Source organism: Oratosquilla oratoria, chromosome 25 (genome assembly GCF_046742065.1).
Source record: "Oratosquilla oratoria isolate Oo_2021 chromosome 25, ASM4674206v1, whole genome shotgun sequence".
Lineage (NCBI taxonomy): Eukaryota > Metazoa > Arthropoda > Malacostraca > Stomatopoda > Squillidae > Oratosquilla > Oratosquilla oratoria.
This window is the reverse complement of record NC_134801.1, coordinates 23,227,318-23,240,539: the sequence shown is the minus strand read 5'-3', so window position 1 is coordinate 23,240,539 and position 13,222 is coordinate 23,227,318. Positions and strand designations below refer to the sequence as shown.

General features: G+C 42.7%; 1 protein-coding gene across 1 annotated transcript in view; it reads right to left on the bottom strand.

Annotated features, from left to right (window-relative positions):
- Positions 1-11,179: 11,179 nt before the first annotated feature.
- Positions 11,180-13,222, bottom strand: part of LOC143038860 (uncharacterized) — a 32,533-nt gene continuing 30,490 nt past the window's right edge. Inside the window, exon 9 of the mRNA XM_076208493.1 lies at positions 11,180-12,131. Within this exon, the coding sequence (XP_076064608.1) occupies positions 12,093-12,131 (39 nt within the window). The 3' untranslated portion in view covers positions 11,180-12,092. The remainder of the gene's footprint in view (positions 12,132-13,222) is intronic.

Sequence of the window (13,222 nt, the reverse complement as noted above, 5' to 3'; positions counted from 1 at the left end):
GAGCCGCGCTTTCTGATTGGTCTCGCCGTCGCTGAGTCTGTGCTAGCTCACACTGTGGAGCCGAGCCGAGCCCTGCAGTCCCCTATGGTCGATCTAGTCTCAGCGTACGCTAGGATTGGTGATGTGGTGACGCATCTAAACAAGACCCGGGAAGGTGCACTGACCAGCTTCCAGAACATCTTCAAGAAGGCAGAGGGGCTCCTCCAGGAGATCGGTTCATCACATGACACCATTCCTGTAACTCGAGTTTGCAAGCGCCAAACGCAGCGAGCGAATTTACTCTTCCAGAAGCTGAGGGAGTATTACCGAAGATCTGTATATGCAGCGGCGGCGCCACGAATTTTTAGTTGGGGAGGCTAAGGGGGGGCTGAGCAAATTTTTGGTGGGGCTAATAGTAATATGATAATACACATATATTATCCTCATTTCAGAAGGGGAGGAGGTTAATGGTTGGGCTAGCACTGATGGCTGACAAATTTTTAGCCCTGGCAATTAAAAATTTCACTTAATAAAATTATTTCAATGAGTGTTTTAAATTTTCAATTTGCTCATTTCAGTTTTTGGGGGGGCTAATGGGGGGGCTGGCCACTTTTCCAAGCCCCCCCCCCTGGCGCCGCCACTGTGTATATGTCCCATTCCTCGACCATGTATTGACTGAGCTGCAGACCCGGTTCGGGAATGATACTATTCCTGTTGGCTTCAAGATCAAGAATCTGCTCAGCAGCGCTGACGGAGATGTTGCTGCTGTACTGGAAGCGGCAAAGGTTTATGAGGCTGACATCGAGACCTTGAGCCTCGTGAAGGTGGAAGCAGAGCGCTGGTATTCAACAACAATGAAGTTCGAATCCATTGGAGATGCCCTTGCCCACGCCCAGACCCGAATGTATCCGAACCTGGCCAAGCTCCTCCGAGTTTTGATCACGCTCCCAGTCTCGAACGTAGAGGCCGAGCGTTCATTTTCAACCCTGAAGCGACTGAAGACCTACCTAAGGAATACTATGGGTCAAGATAGCCTCAACGGCCTGGCGCTACTCGGCGTTTACAATGAAATCAATATTGAAATTGTCACAGATCACTTGTGACTCGTAAAAATTTGGCTGAATTATACATATACATAAACAGCTCATTAACTAATACATCAATTACAGTTTGAAGAAACTAAGTGGTTTGCGAGAGTATCACCAATTTGCGTAATCAAAGTTCGAAACTCTGAAGCATCAAATACCAAGACTGGAAACTCTGAAGCTTCAAACCTCCGAAACTTCGAAACTCAAACTCCGAAGCGCGAAGAGTGGAGGAAGGGAGAATGACCAGAATGGACAGTCAAGAATCGACACAACTGGTGAAAGATTCTGACATAAATGGCGCCCATCGTGGGGCCTTCTTGTGCGTTATTCACACTCTGGCAGTAAAACTTTTATTGTAACATTGAAGTTGATTACAGAAGTGTGAGAGCCATGTCCGTGCAGGAATTGACGAGTGAGGCGGAAACCCTGGGGTATAAGGATACTGAGGAAATCCGGGAGTACGTCCGAAAACGGCAACAGCAACTTCGGGACGACAGAGCGCAGGAACGAGAGTTCGAGAAACTAAAGTTGGAACATGAAAAGGAGAAACGGCTGCATGAGAAGGAGATGCTACAGCTCAAACTTTTCCAACCTCAGACCGATGGTACCAGCTCGCCAGGTGTCAACCCTGTTGCTCACACCCAGTTCTCTACACACCGGCTCAACATTCCAAAGTATGAGGTAGGTCAAGCGATTGAGCCTTTTATTGACAGGTTCCAGATGGTGGCGACTACGTACAAATTGAGCGAAGATGTTAAGAAGGTCGAGTTTATGAACCTCTTCGACGGGAAACCTCTCGACATCATCCACCGTCTTGACTCCTCAATGCGAGATTATGAAGGTATGAAGAAAGCATTACTTCTAGCTTATGGTAAGACATTGGAGGATGCGCGTGACCAATATCAGCGAGCTATGTTGCAGGATAAGGAGACGGTAGCCCAGTTCTGCGCTAGATTGAAAAGTTACTTGGACCATTGGATGGAAAAGGACGAGACTCCGCAGACTGTCGAGGGTCTGCGCGACTTGATGCTGCGCACCCAGCTGGAAAAGTCGTGTCCCACGGAGCTGGTGGCTAAATTCAAGACACAGAAAGTAAAGGACCTCCAGCAAATGACTGACCTGGCCGACGCACACTTCGCAGCTTACGGGTACCACACGAGGAAACAACTTCACAAGAAGTTGCCTCCCCCTGTACATTCTCAGACACCACAAGGGTCTAACACGCAAGCCCAACACCACAATAAGTTACCAGTCATCTCCACAGCAGTCGAAACCACAAAGATTTACTCAATCTTTTTTTTCCTCACAGCCAACCACAGCAAGTGAGGAACCAGCCCTACTCTTGTGGTGGCTGGAAGGGTCACAAGGGTCAGAAGAATCAGCAGGCTGTGGGAGAAGTTGACCACGGAGGAGCACCTGAGGAATCTTCCCCAAAAGTTGCTCCACAAGGAGAGTGCGTCACTGCCGGTTCTGTGTCAACTCCCCAACATGTGTACTTGTCTGCTGCATTGAGTTCCAGTCTCAGAGGTACAGGGCTCCTGGTTCAGCCTGGCAAGGTAAATGGTGTCACCGCGGAAGTCTTAAGGGACAACGGATCGACGGGGTGTTGTGTCAAGGAGAGGCTTGTAACGCCTGACAGTTACACTGGAAATTATGTAACCGTGAGTCTTATCAACGGGACTCGGGTGATCTGCCCCTTAGCTACGGCTCACACGAAGACACCACCCAAACCTGTGCAGCGGCGGTTACCAGAGGAGCCGCCAGAGCAACCAACCAGGTAAAACCTTTGATACTTTCATCTGTTTCAGATCTTGCAAATAGTGAGGACGTAGTTGCCGAGCAAACGACCGATCCCACACTTGCCATGGTTTGTAAGAAGGTTCTAGAGGGACATTGCAGAACTTCTCGGGGAACGGAAACCAGATTCCTTAAGAAAAGGGGAAGACTTTATCGCAGTACGGTGTATCCAAGCGGGGACTCGAGACTACAGTTCGTCGTTCCAGAGAAGTACCGCCTGGCAGTGTTTAAGCTGGGTCATCATGCTGCACTAGGTGGACACATGGGAGTACAGAAAACTCAAGATAGAATTCAGTCTCAATTTTTCTGGCCTGGGATAGGCAGAGAGATAGTGAGGATGATGAGGTCATGTGACGTATGTCAGAAGACTACAGATCGCGGCCGAGTGAAGCCTGCACCACTCTGATCTCTGAGCCATTCCAGCGAGTGGCTGTGGACATCGTTGGACCTATCATTCCAAGGGCAGCTGACGGAGCCAAATACACCCTTACCTGCGTGGGCTTCGCGACGAGATGGTCTGAAGCAGTACCCCTTCGCAATATTGAAACCATAACTGTCGCCGAAGCAATGTTCGAAATCTTTTGTCGCGTGGGCATTCCTAAGCAAGTGTTGTCCGACCGGGGGAGCCAGTTCACTTCAGTCATGATGGAAGAGTTGCTGAGGCTACTGGCTGTAAATGGGCTCAGGACTACCCCTTACCACTCTGTGAGCGTTTCAATGGCACCCTCAAGAAGATGCTGAAGCGGATGGCAGCAGAGCAACCTAAGGAATGGCCACGATTTATCGCCCCTCTACTATTCGCCAACCGCGAAGTACCCCAAGCTTCACCACAGTTCTCACCATTTGAGTTAGTCTACGGCAGGTCAGTTCGTGGTCCTCTGCAAGTACTGCGAGAACTCTGGGACGAAGAAGAGCCTGACCCCGCAGTGAAGACAACTTATGCATATGTGCTGGACTTGGCCGAACGACTACGAGAGACCTGTGAAGTAGCAAAGCAAGAGCTACTGAAAGCTAAGGAAGTTCAGAAGGCGTACTACGACAAGAAAACTAAGCTGAGGATCCTCGAGGAAGGAGACCAGTGCCTCCTCCTTCTACCCACCGCGCACAACAAGTTGCTGTCGCAATGGCACACACCTATAGAAGTAGTCAAACGTCTCAATGATTTGAACTACTTGGTGCAAGTGGGACCAGACCAAAAGAGGTTCCACATTAATATGCTGAAGAAATATTACACACCTCAAGTTACATGTTCGGCAGTTGGTCAAGAATGTTTGCTGAATAGGGGAGATCGTGTGCTATCACCTGAACAGTACGAGTGTCTGCAGATTGTCGAAGGCCAGTTTAAGCAGTCGCAGATGGTCTCTGCTGCCGTGGTTATACCAGAGGTTGAGGAATTGACAGATTGCGCACCCCTTACCCGTGAAGCTATTCGAGGCGAAACGGTGGAGGATGTGCAAGTACCTCCGAGGCTTGGTCCAGAGCAGAAGAGACGTATAAATTCTATTCTCCAGCGACATTCAGCAGTGTTCTCCGACAAGCCTGGAGTCGCCAAGGTGGATTGCCACGAAATACAGCTGACGAGCAGCGTACCCGTCAGATTGAAGCTATACCCGATACCCATTCGTCTGGTGGATGCGGTCAAGAAGGAGATAGACAACATGGAAGCTGCAGGCATCATAGAGAAGTCATCGTCTCCCTACTGCAGTCCTATAGTCGTTGTACGCAAGAAGTATGGAGGTGTACGAATCTGTGGAGATTACCGCGGAGTAAATGCAGTAACCCAGGTGGATGCAGAGCCAATGAGCAATCAGCAGGAAATATTTGCAAAGGCCGCCAACTCCAAAATCTTTTCCAAGATGGATTTGGCGAAAGGATTCTTCCAGATTCCGCTGGAGGAGAGAAGCAAACAGGTCACGGCAGTCGCAATACCCAACGGACTTTACCAGTTCAAAGTACTACCTTTTGGACTTACCAACTCCCCAGCAGTTTTTAACCGTGCCATGCGTCAAGTTCTGCGCGGCATCCATGGAGTGGAAGCTTTTGTGGACGATATACTCATCCACTCTTCTACCTTCGAGGAACATCTGGAGATCCTGGAGAAGGTACTTAAGAGACTTAGTTCAGTGAATATGACAGTCAAGCCGTCTAAATGCGAACTTTTCCATAAGGAAGTACGGTTCCTGGGACATACCTTAGGCGAAGGACGATGTGGATGCCAGGATAGCAAGATAATGAAGATCAAGAATGCATCTCGGCCGACCACGAAGAAACAGGTCCGATCGTTCTTGGGACTTGTGGGCTACTACCGCAGGTTCATTCCGAATTTTGCTGTCCTCGCCTTGCCACTCACAGAGCATCTCAACAAGAATGCTCCTAATAAGTTGACATGGAGGCCTGAACAGGAGGAAGCGTTTACGACGCTTAAGAACCTCCTCTGCAAGGAGCCGATACTTCAACTACCGGGCTTCAACCAGCCTTTCATCCTCCGGACCGATGCGTCCCAAGAAGGCATTGGAGCTATCCTGATGCAAGAAAGGGATGGGGATATTTTTCCTGTTAGTTATCATAGTAGGAAGCTGAAGCCAGCGGAGTTGAACTATAGTGCGGTGGAAAAGGAGTTGCTTGCAGTTGTAGAGGGCATCAAAAAGTATTATTATTTCCTCTACGGAGATAAATTTATTTTAGAGACTGATCACTTGCCTCTTTCGAGCCTTAGGACCTCCAAGAACGCCAACGCCCGAATCATGAGGTGGGCATTGTACCTCCAGCAGTTCAACGTGGTCATCCGGTACATCAAAGGAAGTTCAAATGTTGGAGCTGACCTGATGTTGTACTTTTATAGAATATTATAGTTGTGCAGTTAGATTTCAGTTCAATTACATATCAGTGTCTCTATGTAATTATTACTGGAGTAATTGGTTAGACATTGCGTGGAGCAATATCTTTTTGTGTGGGCGAGTGTCACAGATCACTTGTGACTCGTAAAATTTGGCTGAATTATACATATACATAAACAGCTCATTAACTAATACATCAATTACAGTTTGAAGAAACTAAGTGGTTTGCGAGAGTATCACCAATTTGCGTAATCGAAGTTCGAAACTCTGAAGCATCAAATACCAAGACTTGGAAACTCTGAAGCTTCAAACCTCCGAAACTTCGAAACTCAAACTCCGAAGCGCGAAGAGTGGAGGAAGGGAGAATGACCAGAATGGACAGTCAAGAATCGACACAACTGGTGAAAGATTCTGACAGAAATAGACAGTGTAATCAGTGTATTTGCCCTCCCCCCCAAAAAAAAAAAACAGGAGGCTGATGTTCGTGTGAGATCCCATGAACAATGCTATGTGTTATTAATGTAATTTAAATACTTTTATTAACAGGTTCAGAAGTTCATACACGTTTTTGTTTGTATTTCTGTTTTTGAAGCTACTTCTATTTTTTATTACTTCCATGAGTCCATGTGCACTAACACTACACACGGATCCTACAATAATTTCTGTCTATGCGAGAGTATACGCGTGCCAGTGCCTTATCACTGACTAGCACAAGCGTGTAACAATATAAAACGAATATTTATTCTATTATATATGTCTAAAATACAGAAAAATCTGAAAAACCTTATTAAGTATACTCCAGACTTCTGATACATCAGACTACTCAGAGGAAGGAATTCAGGTTAGCCCCCCCCAAATTCTTATCCTGGATCCGCCACTGTATAGATGGTCAGAAGGTCGCCTCTCTCTCTTCTTTGTTCCAAAGTTGGTAACTTCAGTTTAGCCAATCTCTCTTCATATGATGAGTATGAAAGTGCTGGAACCATTTTTGTGGTTGCTCCTTGGATTCTTACAATTTTCTTTATATTCTTTTTGGTACTGGGTGACCATAATGTTGCGGCATACCCCGGTCTAGGCCTTATTAGACTAATATTTTTTTAATCATTTCTCCGTTCAAATAGGTAAACGCCACTTTCATCAATCTTATCAAGTTATAGGATTCTCCGACAATTTTATTTGCTTATCAGAGGACAAGTCGTTTGAGATAATTACACCCAGGTCTTTTTCAGATCCCACTTTCTTTACTTCCTTAGTTCCAATTGTATATTATACTGATATTCTTTTTTTTACTTTTATCAAGCTCCATTATGTTACATTTCTTAATATTGAAGTCCACTTCCCACTTCCGACTCTATTTCCAAACTGTGTTCAGGTCTCTCTGTAGTGATTTGCAGTCTGTTTTGATTTTCACTTTCCTCAACAATTTAGCATCATCTGCAATGAAACTCACGTAACATTCCACATCATCATACATGTCATTCACATAAATAGTATACATTATTGGAGCCAATACAGATCCTTGCAGGACTCCACTAATCACCTCCTTCCAACCTGAATACTTTTCTCTGAGTACTACTATTATTTTTCTACCATGCAGGAAGTCCTCCATCCAGTTTTGTAGGTTGCCTTGTATCCCTGTTTTCCAGTTTTTTTTTAATAATTTTTTGTGGTACTTTGTCAAAGGCTTTTTATGTGTGTGTGTGTTTGTATTTACCTAGTTGTATTATACGGGAAGGGAGCTATGCTCGTATTAACCCATCTTTGTATCTTTCAGCCTCAAGTTTGTTCTTCAATTCTTGAATAGTATTTGCACACACTGTTGCCTCATCCAATTTATTCCAGATATACACTACTCTGTGTGGGAAGGTATTCTTTTTCAGATCTCTTCTATAACTATCCTTTTTGAGCTTCTTTTCATGTCCTCTTGTTTTTCTCTTGTCCCACTTTAATAAATCATCTCTATCTAGGACTTCCATTCATTTCATAATTTTGTAAATAGATCTCCTCTTTCTCGTCTTTGTTTGTATGTCAATTTGGAGTGTTGGTGCTATCTTTGTCATTGTTCTTTGTATTCTTTCTAATTTCTTTATATTCTTTTTAGTACTGGGTGTCCATAGTGTCACAGCATACTCCAATCCTGGAGTGTGTGTATTTGCGTGTGTGATTCACCATGGTATTGGATCATGTATTGGACTTGTAATCAACAGCTATTACCCAATGTCTATATAACAATATGTCGGGACACTTGCATGGGGGCGGAGTTTCAGTCGAGACATCATGTGGCATTAACGTTGATACCAAAAATTCAATGCCATGGTAACAGCATAAGTGATTTTTCTATTTCTTTAACTTACCCATTTATTATCATTTTTTATACTTCTTCAAGTAATTTTCTTGGTTGACAATATTGCAGTGAAAGTTTGATTAAAGACTGATGTTTATGAGATGTTGAGACTTTAAAAGAGTTTTGATTTTATGAAGGGTTGAAGAAGAGCTGGTTTAAATTAGATACGGGGAAAATATAAACAAAAGGTATAGATTAAAAGAAAAAATGCTGACATCCACTAATTTTTTACATGAGTATCATCATCTTTACTATCACACATGCATACTTATATACCATATATGTATATACAGTATGCACATATATATTATATAGATATATATATATATATATATATATATATATCAAAAGGACACCTGCACACCATATCATATGAAAATGATACAAGGACCAACGACAGTTACCCGAGTGTGGTGATCCTGAAAGATGGACACTGAAACTGCCATTTTCAAAACCTGTTATCCCTCTCACCTCCACCAGGTGGTGCAGCCCTGAAGGGCCGACATTGAATCTCAGGACCGTATCAACTTCACATGTGGAGAGCTGACAAATGGCAACTGCTCTTCTTTCCCTACAACTTTTAGGTGATAACAAAGAAATTCCCACAAACAATACTCCAAAGTTTCCTCTTGTAGAGATCTGTTGGAGTTCCAAGGACTGTTGCTAGCCATTATAGGGCTGCAGGTTTTCCACTTAGTGAAATTCAAAATAACAATTGATTGATTGAATGATAGGTACTTATACTCCATTACAATAAGAAACTACACCATTTATGCCATGCAGCTCAGACAGTTGGTAGTCTTGCAAACTCCTGCAAAACAGGCACCAGCGACATGCAAATTCCTCACCTCCTTCAGAAAATATTATGTTTCTCCACTTTGCTCATAAGATAGGAAATTCTGGTTCCAATCATAAGAAAGAGCAGTCATTCTACAACAACAAAATTTTCCTTCCTTCTCTTGCTTCTAACTTGTTCATCATTTAATCTATTATGAGAAAATATTTTTCCATCATTCTTACCTGAGACTATTCTAATGTAATGTGAATTTACCAATAATCTATGGAGACAATAGGTAGATTGAGTGTACTGAAAAAGGTAAGAAAAATAGAGACATAAGTAAAACATATACTTTCTCATATTAATTGGGTGCAAATGTGGCAGGGAAAGGTGGAGTGAAAGTGGAGGTAGAATGTAGATTGAGAGAAGCGAGTAAATGCCTTGGTGGATTAAAGAGTGTAATGAGGAATAGACATTTGGGAATGGATGCTAAGAGGAAACTGTATGAAGGAGTGATTGTGCCAACAGCACTGTATGGGGCAGAAACATGGAACATAAGAGAAGAAGAGAGAAGGAGTTTGAATGTGTTTGAGATGAGGTGTCTGAGAAGTATGATGGGGGTTACTAGGCTAGATAGAGTGAGAAATGAGGAGGTGAGGAGGAGAACAGGGGTGGAAAAGGAGCTGGGAGATAGGGTTGATGAAAGAATATTAGGATGGTTTGGACACATGGAAAGAATGAGTGAAGAAAGACTAGTAAAAGAGGTGTGGAAGGCAGATGTGGAGGGAGTGAACATGAGGGGACGTCCTAGGATGAGGTGGATGGATGGGGTGAAGGGGGCTTTGGGGAAGAGGGGAATGTCTGTTGAGGAAGGACGGAAGAGGACAGAAGACAGGGGTGAATGGAGAATGGTTGTATATGGATGATGTTGTGAGAGCATCAGGTGGAATGGACGGGTGGATGGGGGGTGAGGTAGTATGTGTGAGCAAAATTTGACGCAGCCTGAAGGGATTTCTCCCCGTCCTCTCATTTTATGCAATGGGGGGACGGAGAGGGGGGGTCGCCGATTTAATGAAGCGGCCTTGCTGTGGATGTGCTTTGTCTTGCGACACTGCTTCTGACCCAGGGCAGTGGACAAGGTACAGGGATGACCTGTCATTCAGGAGGTGCTTAGATAAGAGGGAGGGTGGAGGGGTGTGGAGTGTATTCAGGGGTGGAATGGGCGGGATTGATTTTGTGCCTTTTTCTTTTTGGCTACCCCCCCCCTTCTAAGGGGGAAAAAGCCTTGGTATATGTATGTATGTATGTGGAGGGAGGGGGAGGGAGATAAGAAGACAAGGATAATGATGAGAAGGGAAGGAGTTGGCAATTACCATCCTTCCCTTCCTAATGCCACAAGCATCATGACACCAAAATAAATAAATTAATAATTTTCAATTGTTATGGCTTTCTATGTAAAATATGAATGCACCACCATATTCAGAAGTTTTTATTGTAGGAGAACACATGTTTCAACACTTATCATAATTGCTGTAAACATTGATTGTAAGTAAAAATGTGTATAAACCTATCATTTCTTTTCCATGAATTCAACTCCACATAATTACAGTCGAACCTCAAAAGCCTGGACTAATTGGGGGGGAAAGGCGGTACGGTCATGCCAAAAGTCCGGTCATCGAAAATGTCGCCCTAAGACCCGTAGATTTTCATAGCGGTATACGTATAGGTAATGTATGATATGGTATAGAAACACATATAATACTCTAACACTGTAATAATAACAATACTGTAATAATAATAATAATAATTCTGCAATAATAACTGTAATACAGGCATGTAAATGTACTGTACATACAGTGTACTGTACTGTATTTTTTATTATATACACTATAAATATCGGAAGGTATGCACGCGGGACAGTGGTGGCAGCCAGGGTTGCCGCGTTTTCTACACTGCCGTGTAGAATGGGAGTGTTGCCATACCGGGGCATACATTTTTCTCGGGAGTGGGCAGACTTTCATAGCAAGATATACTTGTCAAACTTTGACAAAATGTTGGTTTTAGTTTTTTTTTTTTTTCATGAAGAATGACTGAGACAATCATTATCTCAATGGAGACAGACACACTGATCCTGAGGCTAGCATCTCAAGGCACACCTCCAGATGGATGTAAAGATATAAAGTGAGCTTTGAAGTGCAGTGGTGGAAAGAGCCTTACTGTTTTGCTATGTCTGTCTTTCTTGCAGAACCACTACTTACAGGTGCCTATTGTTGGTCCCATCATATCCAATACATCTACAAGAACAGCCCCAGCCTTCAAGAGCATACTAGCATAAGCATCAAATAAACTCTCAAGCAACCATTATAAATTTTATTTTTAGCATATTCAAAATATAGTTTACTTTACATGTAAATACAAAGTAACACAACCTTAACAAATACAATTAGGATCATAGCAACCTGTTCCTTTGTTTCAAAAAATGAAATAATTGGCTTATTCTGAGCAGACTGTGGTGTTCTAGTCTGAAAGATCTTACATGGAAGAAAATACATAAAAATAATTACTTCACGAGAAATAAACCTGATGCCCTTTATAGAGTAATGAAATAGGCCAATACTTAGCATGAAGAATCAATTTGACTCAATTTAAATGCCATTACTCACAAAGCAAGTTAGTCAAGTATAGGAAAGGTACATTCTCATTAGCAATACAAGCCACTTCTCAAATCAAACAAACCACAAATTAATCTATAAGATTATTAACTTCAGACTGACAATTTCATATTCTAATAAGGTAAACTACTTCAACACTGTGATGCACTAACAATTTTGTTATTACAAATACCAAACAATTTTTAGTTTAGGTATGTACCCCAACATGACCAGGGTCTCTTCATCACTCAAAACCCTATTTAGATAAGGATATAACTCTCAATTAAAATTATTTAGCATTTGGCACAACAAATTCTATACAGTGAAACACCACACTGAAGGGTTAGTACCTAATGCATAGCACTGAAGTCAGCCATTCATGGTAGTTTGTCTTGTTAATGATATTCAACTCCTGCAAAGAAAAGAAAAACTTATCTGTCTTTCAAGGACTTTAATCTCTAAGATAAGAATTTTTGTTTACTTTCATGGTTTCTGTTCTGACATTGAAGATAATGATACTTGAATACTAAATTTAATCATCCTTATGTGATTTCTTAGTCTGTGCTTGATCCCTTGTTTTTGGCACAATTGTGATTTCTAGATATTCACTTTGGGTGATTATAGGTTCTGCATTTCAGACACAAATAACTGGCGGACCTGAAAGATTATGCAAAAGAAGGCATGATTAATGTCATGGACCCAAGAAACTGGGAAACATGTAAAATTTAATTTATATCAATGACAAAAATTTACATACTTGTAGAAAATATATCCAACACAATAATATATCAATAATGATGATTGTTGCCTCGTTCAAAAGCAATACAGCAAGACAGCACATCATCAGCAGTCAGCTGTTTTTATTTACACAGTGACCCTCCCTCCTTATCTCCTCATGTAAATATATATAAGCTGAGGAGAAATCCCTTCAAGCTGTGTCAATTTATAGTCAACACCCATTCTTCACTCACATCTATCTCTTGCCCTCTCACCTCCCTGCTTGACAGCCTCCTTTTCTTGAGGCCCCCTTCATCCCATCCATCCATCTCATTCTCGGTCTTTCTCTCAACTTTACTCCATCCACCTCTGCCTTCCATGCTCCATTTGTTAGTCTTTCCTCTCATTTTTTCCATGTGCCAAAAACAACCCAGTATCCATTCATCAGCCCTATCTGCCATTTCCATTTCCATACCATCTCTCCTCACCTCCTCATTTCTCACTCTATCCATCCTCATGACACCACCTACCATTCTTCTAAAACACTTAATCTCAAACATCCAGAGATCTCTTGATTAAGAATGGGAGGACTTTAAGGTCATTGGGAACAAATTAAGGAAGACCACATGTCTATAGAATGAGAAGAAAGTTTTCCATATACAGTAGATGTACAAATACCTGGAATAGCTTAGAAGGTGATACAGCCCAAGCTGAAACAATACATGAGTTCAAATCTAAACATGATGACTGGAAATCAAAGATATAGAAGAAATTTTAACTGTACATGATTTGAGGCTAGGTACGATAAAATGGAGACCCCAACAAGAGTTGCTCCTTTCCTTTACACTACAATAATGATGATATGGTTTAACATCACAAACTCCCCCTATCAGAAGGCGAGGACGGTGCCCCTCACAGAGGGCTTTGCAGCATGGAATTTAATGAACCATGCCCTTGGTTAACTTCACCAGTGGCAGAATCTGAACCGCCATCTCCTTGACCTTCGCCACAAGTAACGTCGCCCTAAACCA